Raw genomic sequence first — 14,745 nt, 5'->3', positions numbered from 1 at the left:
AGTACCATATAATATAATTCTTATCTATTTTAAATTATAATTCATTATGTTCCAGTGCGTGTTTGGGACATTTATATTTATATCGATACAGAATCGAATCAATGTTATTGGAGTGGATCAATGGTTGGGAAACCACTATTTTTTCAAGGACGTTGGCTGTGCATTTGGGGTGTTGAGACTTGAGACTCACAGTAAGCCGTAAAAGAGCTAATTTCGGACAAATCGTTTCCGTAATCCATCAAAGTAATTATCGTTTTTTATCAGATGAACCGACGAGTGAACCCGGACCTACCGCTCGACATTCAGACTCCGGCGAATTAAAAAAGTAATATATAAACAGAGGAGATCGCTTTTCCCACTGATCCTGTCAAATCAGATTTCTTTTGATCGGTTATTGATTTTAGAGAAACATTTCAATCCCATATTGGTAGTCTTTTCTTTTAGATTTGAAATTTTCTTTGTCCTAAGTGGATGCTGTTTGGAGTACCTCCTCAAGGTGCACGCTCTTTAGAATTATTATAAACTGTTTCTGAGTGTAGTGTCGGGTTAAATCACGTTGTGCTACTAACTCTTCTTATGTAATGTATGTTTTTATTAGTATTACATCAAAGTAAAGATTAATGTATGCTGTTTAGGAATATGAATATATTAGCTACTTCTGAGTAAGGTACTGCATTGAATTATATTATTGTGCAAGTTAATATTGTTCTTATGTTTTTGAAATTGTCATCATATTGTTATCATACTTTCGGCATAATTTCATGCTTCAAAAATTGCGTTGAATCGATTTGTAACACTATTAAAATAATATTTTTTGAAACTTTAATGGCTTTTTCTTAGCTATTCGCAATATTATCATTTATTTAAAATGTTCGACTTCTATGGCTTCTTTTGACACATTTACGCTTGCAAGAAGTTTCGAATTTTATTTTAATAGAAAAAGAAACACTAACACCATTAAATTTATGTTTAAATTACTCAAAATAGTATTATACCAAGCAAGATAATATACTTTTTTGTTGAAGAAATTATTTTATTTAATTATTACAGTCCCGTATCATTGAACTACTCTCTCCTCGTCGATAGATTTATAAAAGTCTATCAAATTCGTCCATAGATTTTTATTAAATTTAACTAAACCATTCTGCGCATGTTTGTTGTAAGCATAAGAAAATAAAAGCTTCGTTCCTTTATTTATTTTATAAGAAAGAAATTATAGTGACACTATTTTCTACATTTGCATGTTTAATCCCCAACTAAAGTAATGAGTTCAATTGCTGTGACCGATCATGAGATAACTCTTGAAAATTCAAAAGGAGATGATACACTCTCAGATATTAAAGTCTTAATTTTGACGAAATTGCTTTTTCACTCGTGAGGCAGTTCAATGCATTCTAGGAGTTCAAAACTTTTTTTTAAAAAACTGGATTGATTCAGGGGTTAGTGTGCTTGCTTGGCAATCAGTTACGCGGGTTCTATTCCAGTTAATGATAGAGTTTTTACACTCTTCTTATCCTATGCTAATATCTCATAATGAATTCATAATATTTATGTTGCATCATGCCTAATGCTTTTCGCGAAATTCGTAACATCAAACAAGTAAAGAGAGTAATTTCTGCAATTTTGCGAAATAATAGCTGAAAGCATTTCGCGTTAAAGAATTTTGTAAACAACGAAGAAAAGTTCGTGAATTTCGAATATTCATATTTTGCATTGCAGTAACTTACTATAATATTACTAAAAACTGTAATTTAATTTCTTTGAACAGAACATTGTATTACATAATTTTCTTAAATTTTTTTATATACATATATAAATTTCTTTTTAATTGATTTATTTATAGTCATTTTTTTTTCGTCACTGCAAAATTTTATTACTCCAGCAGTTCAGTTCACGTTAAGAAATTCCCCTCACACAAAATTACCATTGCAAAGAAACTAACATTACTCTTAATAAGGGGGGTGATTGCTAGAACGGAACTCATGATGGGCTTGTCAGAATCCGTTCCTCTCTAAACAAAGATGAACAGGAGCCGAGAACCGCCCCTTCCGATTGCTACCAGGCGACGGCTAGCAGTGATGAGCCCCCTTGTCTGCATTTGGCGACGTAACACCGGCAGCAGAAAATCTTTCCAATTACGCGATCATTTGGTGGCCGATGACTGGGTGCGGCGGTCGCCCCGGGGCACCCTAGCCACCACGCCTTTAGATGGCCACATCAGTGACACCATGCCGCCTTCTTCAAGGACGCCTCTCACTTTCTCACACTGAATTATCCTCGGAGGTTGTTCTTTTTTCGATCTCCCATTTATGAACATTGTCAATAACTTCAGAGACGTGATCGATATATTAGTGAATTCAATGAAAACGTCAAGTTATTAATGAACGCCTCGCGAATATTGAATGTTAACTTCATTGGAACATTGCATTTGTATTTTTACACTCAAATTTTTGTTTTTCTCATTGAGTCGTAAAAAAAAAAATAATTATAGTTTTAACTTGGATGCTGAAAGCTAACGAAGTTTCTCCATTCTTTAATTTAAATTTTTTGAAGACATTTTTTAATGAATGAGTAAAAATAAATATTTAAGGTTTTCTTCTTCGATCTATACAACCTATGTTACCAAGAACTGAGTTAATAGAAGATTAATTTGTATTTCTACAATCATTTTTTTCTCAAGACAAATTTATAGTTTTTTCTTGATCGTAGACCCCTAACTAAATTTCCAGATTCCTTACTTAAAAATGATGAAACATTTTAATGACATAACTTTTTTTTTTTCGTACAAAATATTTTTTTCTCAGACAAATTTTTGTCTAAACTGAAACACTTAAATATAATCCTAATACCAGCTTATGCTTTCGTTTACTTCAAAGTGTTGTATTCCATTACTAAATGTTGTAATCACATATTTGCTATTTTGACAACTATTTTAACTAACATTTACTTATTTTTTTATATATATTTCACTTTTTTTTTCAAACACTGTTATAAAATTCTGGTACAAGCATTCTGTTTCTCTAATAAAAATACAGATATTCTCCAAACGCTAGAAAAACTCTCAAAAAAAAAAAAAAATACATGGCTTTCGCCTAAAAGTATTATTTCTCAGCAATTGTCATTACAAATTTGAAATTAGAGGGGAAAAATCAAATTATTTCAATAGTTTGGCCAGTATTGTAACACAGAATTATATGAAGTAAAACTAGATTATCTTAACAGCTTTAATCATTCAATGAAACATGAACTAAATAAGACGGAAGTTATGTTACTTTCATAATTCGCAGCAAGTAATTCGGGATATTTCTACGCATGAAGTTCTGTTTGAGTATAAACTCATGATAAAGGGAGTAACGTGACGTGAAAAAATGTGCATAAATAAAATAAAGTACTATATTAAATATCGTGATACTTAAATTAACTATATTTTTCTATGCGTTATTTCATGACAAAGTAGGCTAGATAATTTTCCTTTATTCTGCTTTATTTTTAATTAATGGATTGCGCAATAACATTTAAAGCATTAATACTTAAAGACTATTAGTTTCAATTCCGCAAGCTCAAAAAATATAAATACTATGAAATGTATGAACATCCCACAAGTTTGTGTTTTAAAAGTCAATTTTTTTAATTAATACATTGCGCAATAACATTTCAAGCACTAACACTTAAAGATTATTACTTTCAACTTCGCAAACATAAAAAATATCAATGCAATAAAATGCATGAATATCCCACAAGTTTGTATTTTAAAAGTGAATTGAAGTCAAAATTTCCGAATCATGTCATCGATGTTCAAATTATGGCCAAGAATGATGACGACTGCGAATGTTACTTTTAACTGCGTTTAAAAGTAACTTTCAAATTATGTTTCTTTTATTATTATTTTTTTTTAATAAAGTAAGTCACGTTTTAAGAAACCTTTTTTGAAAAACAAATTATTCTTTGTTAGAAATTTTAGAGCGTGTTGAATTATATTATCGTTCAGATTTTAATGAATCTTTATATCCTGCTAAGTTGATCCATGTTATCTTGCATTTTAAAATTGAACATATTTTACTACGGTTCAAATTGATTCAAGTGAAGTGTTCAATTTAACACCTCATTTTAAGATTCAATTAACAAATAGAGATTAATTACCAAACTCGCAACGTTTGACCAACTTTTTTCAGAGTATTCTACATTAATGAGTTATAAGTTGTGCTAAATTCAAATACTATTTTATGTATTCCCTTAGAACTAATCAATACATATTTTGCCAAACTTTAGTTGTAACTGAGAACAACATTTTCAACAGTTTATTACTTTTTAATTTTCAAATGTCAAAATACTAAAAAATTGAAAGTCGGGAACTTCTGCAAACAAACTGGTGATATAAAAGTAATTTAAGTTAAAACTCAGATCTGAGACGAACTTACAACTGATATTGAATAAAAAGAAATTAATGTCAATATTGCATGTCAAATATTAGTCTGAAGCCTTATTTTAAAGAAAAATTCAGATTATTTACATTTCAGCAAAAAAATTTTAATTCTAGTAATGAATTCAATTTATTTTAAATTCCACTGAAGGAAATAATTTCTTACCTTAGAAAAGCCAAAATGAGGAATCATGTTATCTTGAGGTAGTTCATGTTTTCTAAAAACTGAAAATAAAATATTGAATTAGCATATAAAATTAAAATGTTTAAATATTTCAATGTAAAAAACATTGATGATAAAATAAAAGCTTAATACAACAAATAAAGTAACATTTTAAAAACTTTCATGTTCACAAACATACTATATATCAACAGTAAATATAAAACATAGGATGGGCTTATAAATAAATAAAATAATCTCAATTGTGAAAAGAAGCTTTAAAAACACTTTATTTTTTTAATTCTCTAAAATGTTATTTAACTTACTTTTGAACTAAGCTCTTCAAATACGAAATATTAAGTTTAAATTTTGAAAATTAAATTATTATTGCACACGTTATTTTTACTTATATTTTGCAAATTAAAATATAAATCGCATGCGCATATTTCAAAAATTCATAATAACCACAAAATCAAAAAGGTGACCCATTTAATTAATAAATAGTCATAATACTTTTTTTTTATCAGTAATTTTGGAGAAAAAAAATTTTTTTTTCAAATTCTAAGTTTTAATTCGTACAAGTGTATCTTTAAAATTTAAATCTCTTTTAAAATAAAAAAATATTAAATAATTTTAGCTTCTTTCTTTTCCAAGCAAATGATGTAAATATTTTTTTAAAAAAACTACTTGATTTCTAATAATTTTGCAGTTTCCTGAAGTCATAAGTATAATCTTCACAATTATTGATGCAATTTAAACTACGAGTACAATATCAAATTCATTACCACTTGTCAAGTTGAAAAATTCTGTAACTTCATTACCACAGTTCATTACCACTTGTTTATGGTTCAGCTTGAACTATGCTATGTAGTGCTAGTACATTGATCAATTTTATCTATAGTTCGATTTACAACTTCATTAATATTGCGGCAAATTTGAACGAAACTTCAACTAGTGAAAGTTATTGTATTTATAACTTCTGCGCGTTGTATTACGTGCAAAAGTATATATGTTGTGCTTATATTCTATTGAATATGATGTATTGTGTGTATAATAAAATGCATTCTTTTAGGTATGCTGGAATCACGTTTATCCGAGTGCTTGCTTGTACAAATAAGTAACTTATCTGTATATTATTAATCATGTTTCGAAAAGGCATTGAACCATCAAATACACCAAATACAATAAAGAGAAATTAGGATTGCCAAATCATCATTTTAAAAGTGTTTAAATATTGTGATTAAAAATGACAAAATGTTAAATAAATAAAATTAAATTGTATAGCTAGTTAGTGTAGTTGAGGTACATATAAAATATAAAAACTGTAATTATTTAACTTCTCATTACGCTCATACAATACGCTGTAAAAAATTATGTGTGTATGAATCGTGCAAATCCTTTACAACTTCATATTTTAATGCCACAATGAACAATATTAATCGTATCTATCTTATTATAATTGGTAACATGATAAGATTCACCGGAAACATGGCATATCATGGTATATATATATTATTAAAAGTGATTCTCTTTTGGAATATATTATGGCACAACATACTGATATAATGCTATCGCAACGTCTTATAAAAAATAAAGCAAATTTAAAGGGTATCACGGTGCAAAAGTACACGGTACATGGATGATATTGGAACTTTAATAGAAATATCCAGATAAATAGATACTTCATGATATAATCTGATATTTTCCAGCTTAACTACTTTCCATTGTTTTAACACTGAGAAAAAAAGTATGGTCAAAATTACTAGAATATGGTAAAATTTACTGCGGTTCTGGAACAGGAGAACACCGAAAAACTCGGTAATTTTCATCGAATCCCTGGGTAGAAAATATAATAAAAAATATATATAATTTTATAATTTGTAATAAAATTTGGTAAATGTGGTAAAATTTGTTAATTTTATTACGATATCTTAGAGCATGACATAAAAACCATTTATTTGGTTTTATTAAATTTGCTTTTCAGTTTTGTATTTTTACTAAACTTTCGACTTTAAGTTTTTTATTTCTTGCTAGAAATGTCATTATCATACAAGTACGGTAAAATTTACCACAATCATTTTCCCTGCGCACATTGAGATGATGAGGATGATTATGTTTTTACATTAGTCTATATGTTAGTTACCTAAATGAAATTTTTCGGCACTCACGATAATATCGCATTCGATAACTATCATTAATAATGTTCGCTATACCAAATCTCTATATTTACCGTTGTCAAATGATCACGATACAATAGTATCATATTCGACAATATTATCGTTTATTATATTGTACATTATCATATTGGATATAATTAGGTCCCCATGCTAATGACCATAATATCGTTTTCAATATATATCGTATAACAAGCTATTTATGATATAACAGGAGGATACATTTTTTAAATATCGTTATTGATCGTGATGTTTTATAAATTTTCATATTTTCAATCTCTGTTACAGATATTATGACACAGTATAAAATTTGGAGTGAATTAAAAATATATTTTAATGTAAAGTATCAAGATTATGATGCAATCTTAAAACAATTTTTTAATTATTATAATAATCAAATTAATTGATAAATATCATGTATTAAATTTAATTATTATCAAGTTTGCTGATTTGATTTTGAAACGTTTCGTTTTAATTTATTATTTTTACTTTAATTTTAAAATAATACTCCTGATGTCATTGTATGCTCAACGCACACAAAAATAATTAAAAAGAAAAAATAAAGACGGTATCTAATTTATTTTTTTTAATCATCAAGACTGTATCTTTATGTGAGTTTGTCGTTTCTTCGAGCTGCATGGGTAGAAAATAGAAAGCTTATAAAGAACGGACAGATATGGCAGCAAAGAAAAAAAGAAGTACTTTTTTACCGCCAGTGTTATCTACGGACCACCCATGGATAAACGAGTCAAAGCTCTCCCTTAGCCGATTTTAATGGCTTTGTATGCGACGTCTGCCAACACTTTATCAATCCAGACTTTCAGAATTTGGTCATTCTTTTCACACGCAGGTAGGAGTAACAGCTTAGAGCTACTTTTCTTCTGAATAACATAAAAAGAACCGTTGGATTCCCTTAGAAATATCTGCTAATTTATTTTCCCATTGATATATATATATATATATATATATATATATATATATATATATATATATATATATATATATATATATATATATATATATATATATATATATATATATATATATATATATATATATATATATATATATATATATATATATATATATATATATATATATATATATATATATATATATATATATATATATATATATATATATATATATATATATATATATATATATATATATATATATATATATATATATATATATATATATATATATATATATATATATATATATAAGTATATCAAAACTGCTTTGTTTAAGCTAAAAAAAATATGAAAAATCTTCTCCCAGTTACCCTTATTTCATAAATTGAATAATTGAAGTATTTAACATGTTTGTCTAATTTAAATTTTGATCAATTCTCTCAAGCGAGTATGCATAGTATAAAATCTGAATATTGCTTCCAGTTTAAAACACTAAAACTGTGATTTTTTTTCCCTTCGTGAAAAAGCTTTAAAGATCATCCTTGACAATCAATTATATAAACCCCTTCATTACGTACTTTATTCTATATTCAAATAAAAATTGTATCTAAAACAAAATTTTATCGATCATTTCAGATTTCATCATTATTTGAGAAGTCTTAATGTACTGACTTTTTTACGCCATTTGATTTAAGTCTAGCAACCAATTATCCTATATAAAATTACATACATTTAAGGAAATGTAATTGTTTTATAACGTAACACAAAGTAACATGTTCTTTCTACATATACTAAAATGTAAAGAATTTATTTTATAATTTTTTTTTGCTTATATACACTTCAATTGTCTTTCAAAAATGACTTTATTTAACATGAGTAGTCGAGGTTCTATAAAGGAAAATTAAGAAATAAAACAGCATGCATATGGGAATTTTAAATGAATCAATCATAATTCAATGCCTAGTTTTTTGTATGGAAGTTTCTCCTTCTTACATCTCTTAGGGAAGGAAAATTCCGTGTGCTGCGGAGAAACAGCGAAGTTGGGATACGCCCTTTGGTTATTATTTTGCTGTTGGGGTGAGTTTTTTTATACATACTTTAAACATACTTCTTTTTTCTTCAAATTATATGGATGATATTAAGAAAAAGAACAAGTTTACTCTTATTCCTAAACAATATTAATAATTAACGGTAATTATTATTATTAATGTAATTAAATATTTTTTAAACCGTTTTTGCTAAAATCATTGATACACCTCCCCCTCCCCCCCCCAAAAAAAAATGGTTCCTTGTTAAACCATAATACTATACGGTGCAAATTTGTTGCAACTTTATTAAGAGATTGAACTGAAACCATGTTTCCGTTCAAGTTCAACTGTAATAGAGTTTAAGTATATCGTGTAATAAAGTTTGAGAAATGTATGGTACTATGGTTCAACTTAGCACCCTATTAAGGTTACAGCAAATTTGCACCATATTGTGGTTCAACAGGTTCCAAAGTTCAAATAGAGAATTTTTAAAAATTAATATCTGCAATTAATATCCTTAGCGTGTGATTTTTAAAAATTAAGCGTAAGAAAAAAGAGGAAACTTTCCATGAACTCAATTTACTTGCCAGCATACTATACTTTTCTTACGTAAAACTAACCCAGTAAATGATAAATAAATAAAATCATATAAAAGAAAAAGGCAGGGAAGAAAAAAAGCCAAGTTTGATCCTTTTGAAATGAAATATAACATGTGAAGGACTAAAACCTCTATTATATGATTCGTCGAGAATAGCAGCTCATTTTTCATGTGCTCAGCGGGGAAACCATCTCTTTTTATTAATGTTTAAGTTAAGACAGTCTCATATGTTAAATGACGACAGTTTAATACTAATAGTGCTCTTAAGTGTTGTCATTATTTAAAAGATTAGAAAAGATAACCACGGGTTTGTTGACGTAACTTTTCTCAATTTATAAAATGTTCCTTTTTCATTTAATTTGTTTTTCTTTTTGTTTTATAAAGGAAATTTCGTTTAACAAAATAAGAGTTTACTTACTCATGCCTACATATTTTCGTATTGTTTTACATTTTAAATTATTTTGTAATTATCGTTTCTTTTAAAAAAAAAACATTTAAAAATAGTTATTTATAAGTTTATACAAACAAATGTTATTTTAGCATATGCATGGTATAACATTATAGCACATTAGAAAATGTTTTCCTCTTTACTGCAATAAATTAAGGAAAAGAGATAAAATAATATTATTAACAGTCAACTTTTATAATTATAATTAAAGCTGTAACTGCTCGAATAATATAATATAAATAACATGATTTAACAGTTAAATAATATTAAACTGAATGCAATCAGTTCTCACAGAGAAAGAAATTCTGTTTAAATTATAGTACTGCATAGCAATGACACTTCTGATAAAGAAAACCATAATTCTGGTTATAAAAACTAATATATATGGTATTTAAACCATTCGTTTAGTAGTTTTTCCATTCGTTGGGTAATGGGTAATGGAAATTCTAGTTTTCAAAATTATAGTTCTTATTACTACACATTTAGTAAAAAATACAAAACAGAAAAGTAAATTTTACCAAATAAATGATTTTTATGCCACGCTCTAAGGTATTCTAAAAAAATTCCTAGATTTTACCACGTCTACCAAATTTTATCACATATCATCAATCTATTTTATTTTTAATTTTATTAAAATCATTAAAGCACTTTAGTAAGAATTATCTAGCTTTTTATGCTCCCATAGAAGTAGAAACATTGTGAATTAGAAGCATTAAACATTTATATTTCGATACTTTTTATAAAGCAACGATATATATTTTTATTTTTTTTTTCAAATAAGTTTTTAAATCAAAAAGTATTTTATTTTTTTAATACATAATTCGTTACGAAATAATTATTGTTGTAGTTTTATACCTATTTCTTAGTATTATGTTCCTGTTCATTTCAGAAATCAGTGATTTAGAATATTACTGTGTTTCAATACAAAATCAATAGTAGTATATTTTAAATTCTTACAAATTATATCCGATTTTCTAATTTTGGTCAAAATATAAGTATTGCTTAAATATCTTTTTAAACTGTATATCTAAAAGTCCTATCTAAATACTTTTTCTTCCAACTCTATTATATATTTAAACTTTAAAAATTTGTTCATAGAAGATGAAATACCATGCATTATAGTAAATTATTTATAGAATATAGACTCATGAATATTATATTTTTACATTGTAGTATAAACATTTAAGGAAATTTATGAATACACCGAGAAATAACAGAATAATAAATATTTTTTTTAAAGTATCATCATATCCTTTTCATTGAGTAGATTTAAATTTTGATTGGCTTGACAAAAAAAAATAATAATAAATAAATATGTAAAGATATCAAACTTTAGTTTATTAAATTCAGTACACATGAAGCAAATCATCAATTGAATTAATAAGTTGTCTGAAGAATTTAGTAGTAAAAACAAGATATTTTGTTTTCCATAAATTATGTTCAATAATAGCAACCATTGAATTAAAGTAGTATTAAGTTAGAATGTAGGATGAATACTTTAACTGCAAAAGGACATTTTAATTTACAAATACTTTATGTTACCATCAACTATCTCACTAAATGTCCTGAAACTTTAAGAAAAAGCCTTTTTTAAAGAATGTATATGAATTTTTCACAAACTGTAATTTCTTCGAGCAGTCTAATTAAATAAAAAAATGGACACTTTTTTTCCTTTGCAGAAAGTAGGACAGTAGTTAAAAGTACAAAAATTGTATTAGTAAAATAGTTTGAAGAAATATTTTGCTTTGTACGCACATAAAATGCTTTTTATTGTAATAAATTTCTCTGAAATGTAAGCAAAAAATAACTGAAATATCATCATAAAATATTTCATAATACATTATCATGATAAAGCATTTCATAAACTTATTAATTGGAATGTAAATATAACACTTAACCATTGTAAACAAAAAAACTTTCTGCTAAAACCTTCGAACAATAACTTTCTTTTAAAAGCAGTACAGTTCAATAAAACTCTTTACATAGAAGCCTTTTAATAGATAAATGATGAAGACGAAAAATTTAAACAAAATAAATGGCCAATCTATTTAGAAGCAAACTTGTATGACAAGAAAAAAAAAGAAATTCTCCTTCTCGCAGTCTCATTTATCAGTCGCCAGTAAAAATGAACATGATAGAAAAACAAATATTCCATACGATTTATTTCATCAGCTACATAATTTTTCATCGTTGAAATTTAGTAAAAAGAACAGTTTATAGCTTGAAACCTTGTTTTGCATTTTAAAAACAGAGAAATAGAGTTCGGCGTTGAAGGATGGCAGCTAACGTTAAGGTGTGCCATTATTTTTTGTTATTTTAAAACTGTGCTTTGTGGTGTTAAAGGTTTAAAAAATTTATATTAATAATGCTGCATGAAAAATGCGAAAAAAAAGTTTTCATATTATAAGTAATGTACAAAAATATTAGTGGTCAACGATTTAACATCTAATTTATAAAGGTAATTTGCTATTTATAAGCTGCATTAATATTTAAGAATTTATTTTAAAACTGAAGTTAAAAACTTAAAATATAAACGAATATCGCTTGCTTAAGTATTATATTCGCTACGTATTATGCTCGTTTTTTTTCCTTCCTTTTTTTTTTCTTTAAGATTAAAACAGATTAAGACGCTTTTCAGTTAGCTTGTTATTGCATAGCAATAGTTCGTAATTTAGGAGATCCTTAAAACATACTTTAAACGTAAATGTAAAATTTTTCTATAATTTTAAAAGATTATTAAAAAAATATATAAAAATATATCAACTAACACCTCTCTGATATGCATATATACATTTCTTCGAAATATATATATATATATATATATATATATATATATATATATATATATATATATATATATATATATATATATATATATATATATATATATATATATATATATATATATATATATATATATATATATATATATATATATATATATATATATATATATATATATATACACTATGTATAGTATTTCCTATTATCTATATTCTGCTAATTTGTTAAAAACTTGTAAATTTTGTTTTATTTAATTGTACTTTCTTTTTCATTAAGGAATTTCTTATTATTAAAAATAATTTGTGAGAGCCACTTTGAATTGAATTGATGTAAAGCCCATATCCGTTTCTAGTGGTTCACCGCAGAAACAATCATTTATCAATTTTATTTAACCTTCGAACTTATAAGCTATTTCTAGACGATATCATCATCTCAAAAAGAAAACAGTTCCGTAAACGAAGTTAACAACATTGTGGAAGTGTTGCTTAATAATTAGTTTTTAGTTAATTAGTTATTTTTTAGGCTTAAACTAAATGCTAATATCTAATATCGGATCTGATGTAATAAAATGTTTTTGGTGTAACAAACTTTTGCAAAGTTTTTTACAAAAACTGCGAATTTTAAATGATAAACAGTAAAGAAACGATGAAATTAATTTTAATTATAGCAGTTTTAAAGGTTAGAATTTCGAAAAAATTCGCTGAAGATTAATATTTTAAAATTTAAAGTATTTTATTTTCTTTTTCTTATTTATTTACTTTTTCTCGGACAGGAAAAAATTGCCGTAGAATTTCTGAAAATTTTAATGGATGAGAAAATTCTTGAAAGTATGGAAAAATAATTAAAATACCGTAATATTAATGCATATTTTAATTTATTATATATTTATATATACTTATTATCTATATAATAATAATATATAAGTATTATATTTAATTTATCATATAACATAAATAATATTAATGCATATTTAATATTAAGTGCATAATTGTTAGAACAAATGTAGATATGCGAATAGCTACAATTCACAAGGAAATAGCCAGGTTTACGACGTCACCAACTAACTGGTGTTGTAAATATATAGATTCAAGCTATTTTATTACAATCAAAAATAAATATTTTTATATTTGAAATTTAAGCACTATTTTAGTGGTACAAATATACAAAGGGTTATTCAAAGTTATCTTCACAGATTGTTTTATTTAGGTTAAAATATTGTTTTCCATACACTTTAACTTTTACAAAAACTCCTTGGCAGCTACTTAATGGTAATATCTGAAGATCTTTTAAGTTACAGGAGACTACGTATTTCTTCATATAAGCTCAAAGAAGTCAAAAATCACAGTTTAACTCTTACAAGCAGTCCTTTAGACATTTTTTTTTAAATTTCCAATGAGCTGCACAATCGGTCTTGCCGATGAGCAGACCTAGTGCGTTCTCCAGAGGTGGTATCCACTCTTTCAGGACCACCACAATGGGCGAGATACCGTTGGTCATGTAAATTTGAACGTCTAGTTTCTGCCACACTAGATGGCAGCGCCGAGACTCTATTTGGATGCTAAAGTGCACTAGGAATTTAATTTTGCCGGAAATGCCAAGATCCAGGGATCTTTTACATGCCGCATAATCATACGACATGGCCGCTGAGGATTTTCCCGAAAATCCGGTGTCTGGGCCGGGGATCAAACCCGCAGACTTGGACTCAGAAGGCCGACGACAAACCAACTGCGCCACCCTTTCAACATGTTTCTGGGTAGAACTGATTAACTTAGGAACATCTTTAGCAATAAACTGCACATTTTCCGAAAGTGAAATTTTTATAATAAAATGTTTCTTAGTGCTGTTTCCATATAGAAACAATGCAAGTTTTCAGAACGTCACAATATACAAGAACATATACATGCATATGGTACATATGTTGGTATGAAGTCTTCATGCAAATCTTCATGCAAACGCTCTGCCGAACAATCTTAAAATGTATAAATATTTCCTCAAACATTTCAATCGAACTCTCACTTTGCATGAAAATACTTATACATTAGACTAAAGTACTTATACATAAAAATAACACATAATGAAACGTGTTTCGATTACTATACATTTCAATTAATTACGAATATGAGTGAGATTTTAAAAAACTAAATTGCATGTGACCCAAAATGAAATGAGCTACCTCTATAGATGGTAACAAAAAATTGTGGTATACAAAGATTTTC

At 26.7% G+C, this 14,745-nt stretch overlaps 1 protein-coding gene across 3 annotated transcripts in view; it reads right to left on the bottom strand.

The window, feature by feature from the left end:
* The window catches only part of dysf (neuronal PAS domain protein dysfusion), a 138,894-nt gene that overhangs the window by 30,993 nt on the left and 93,156 nt on the right, over nt 1-14,745 (bottom strand). For all 3 annotated transcript variants that reach the window (XM_071181282.2, XM_043038796.3, XM_043038795.3), the window contains one exon: nt 4,587-4,645. In XM_071181282.2, the coding sequence (XP_071037383.1) occupies nt 4,587-4,645 (59 nt within the window). The remainder of the gene's footprint in view (nt 1-4,586; nt 4,646-14,745) is intronic.

The sequence above is a fragment of the Parasteatoda tepidariorum genome, chromosome 3, assembly GCF_982258835.1.
Source record: "Parasteatoda tepidariorum strain Cologne lab strain chromosome 3, Ptep-v5.0, whole genome shotgun sequence".
In the NCBI taxonomy this organism is placed as follows: Eukaryota; Metazoa; Arthropoda; class Arachnida; order Araneae; family Theridiidae; genus Parasteatoda; species Parasteatoda tepidariorum.
The sequence above is the reverse complement of the archived record's forward strand: the minus strand, read 5'-3'. Positions and strand labels throughout refer to the sequence as shown.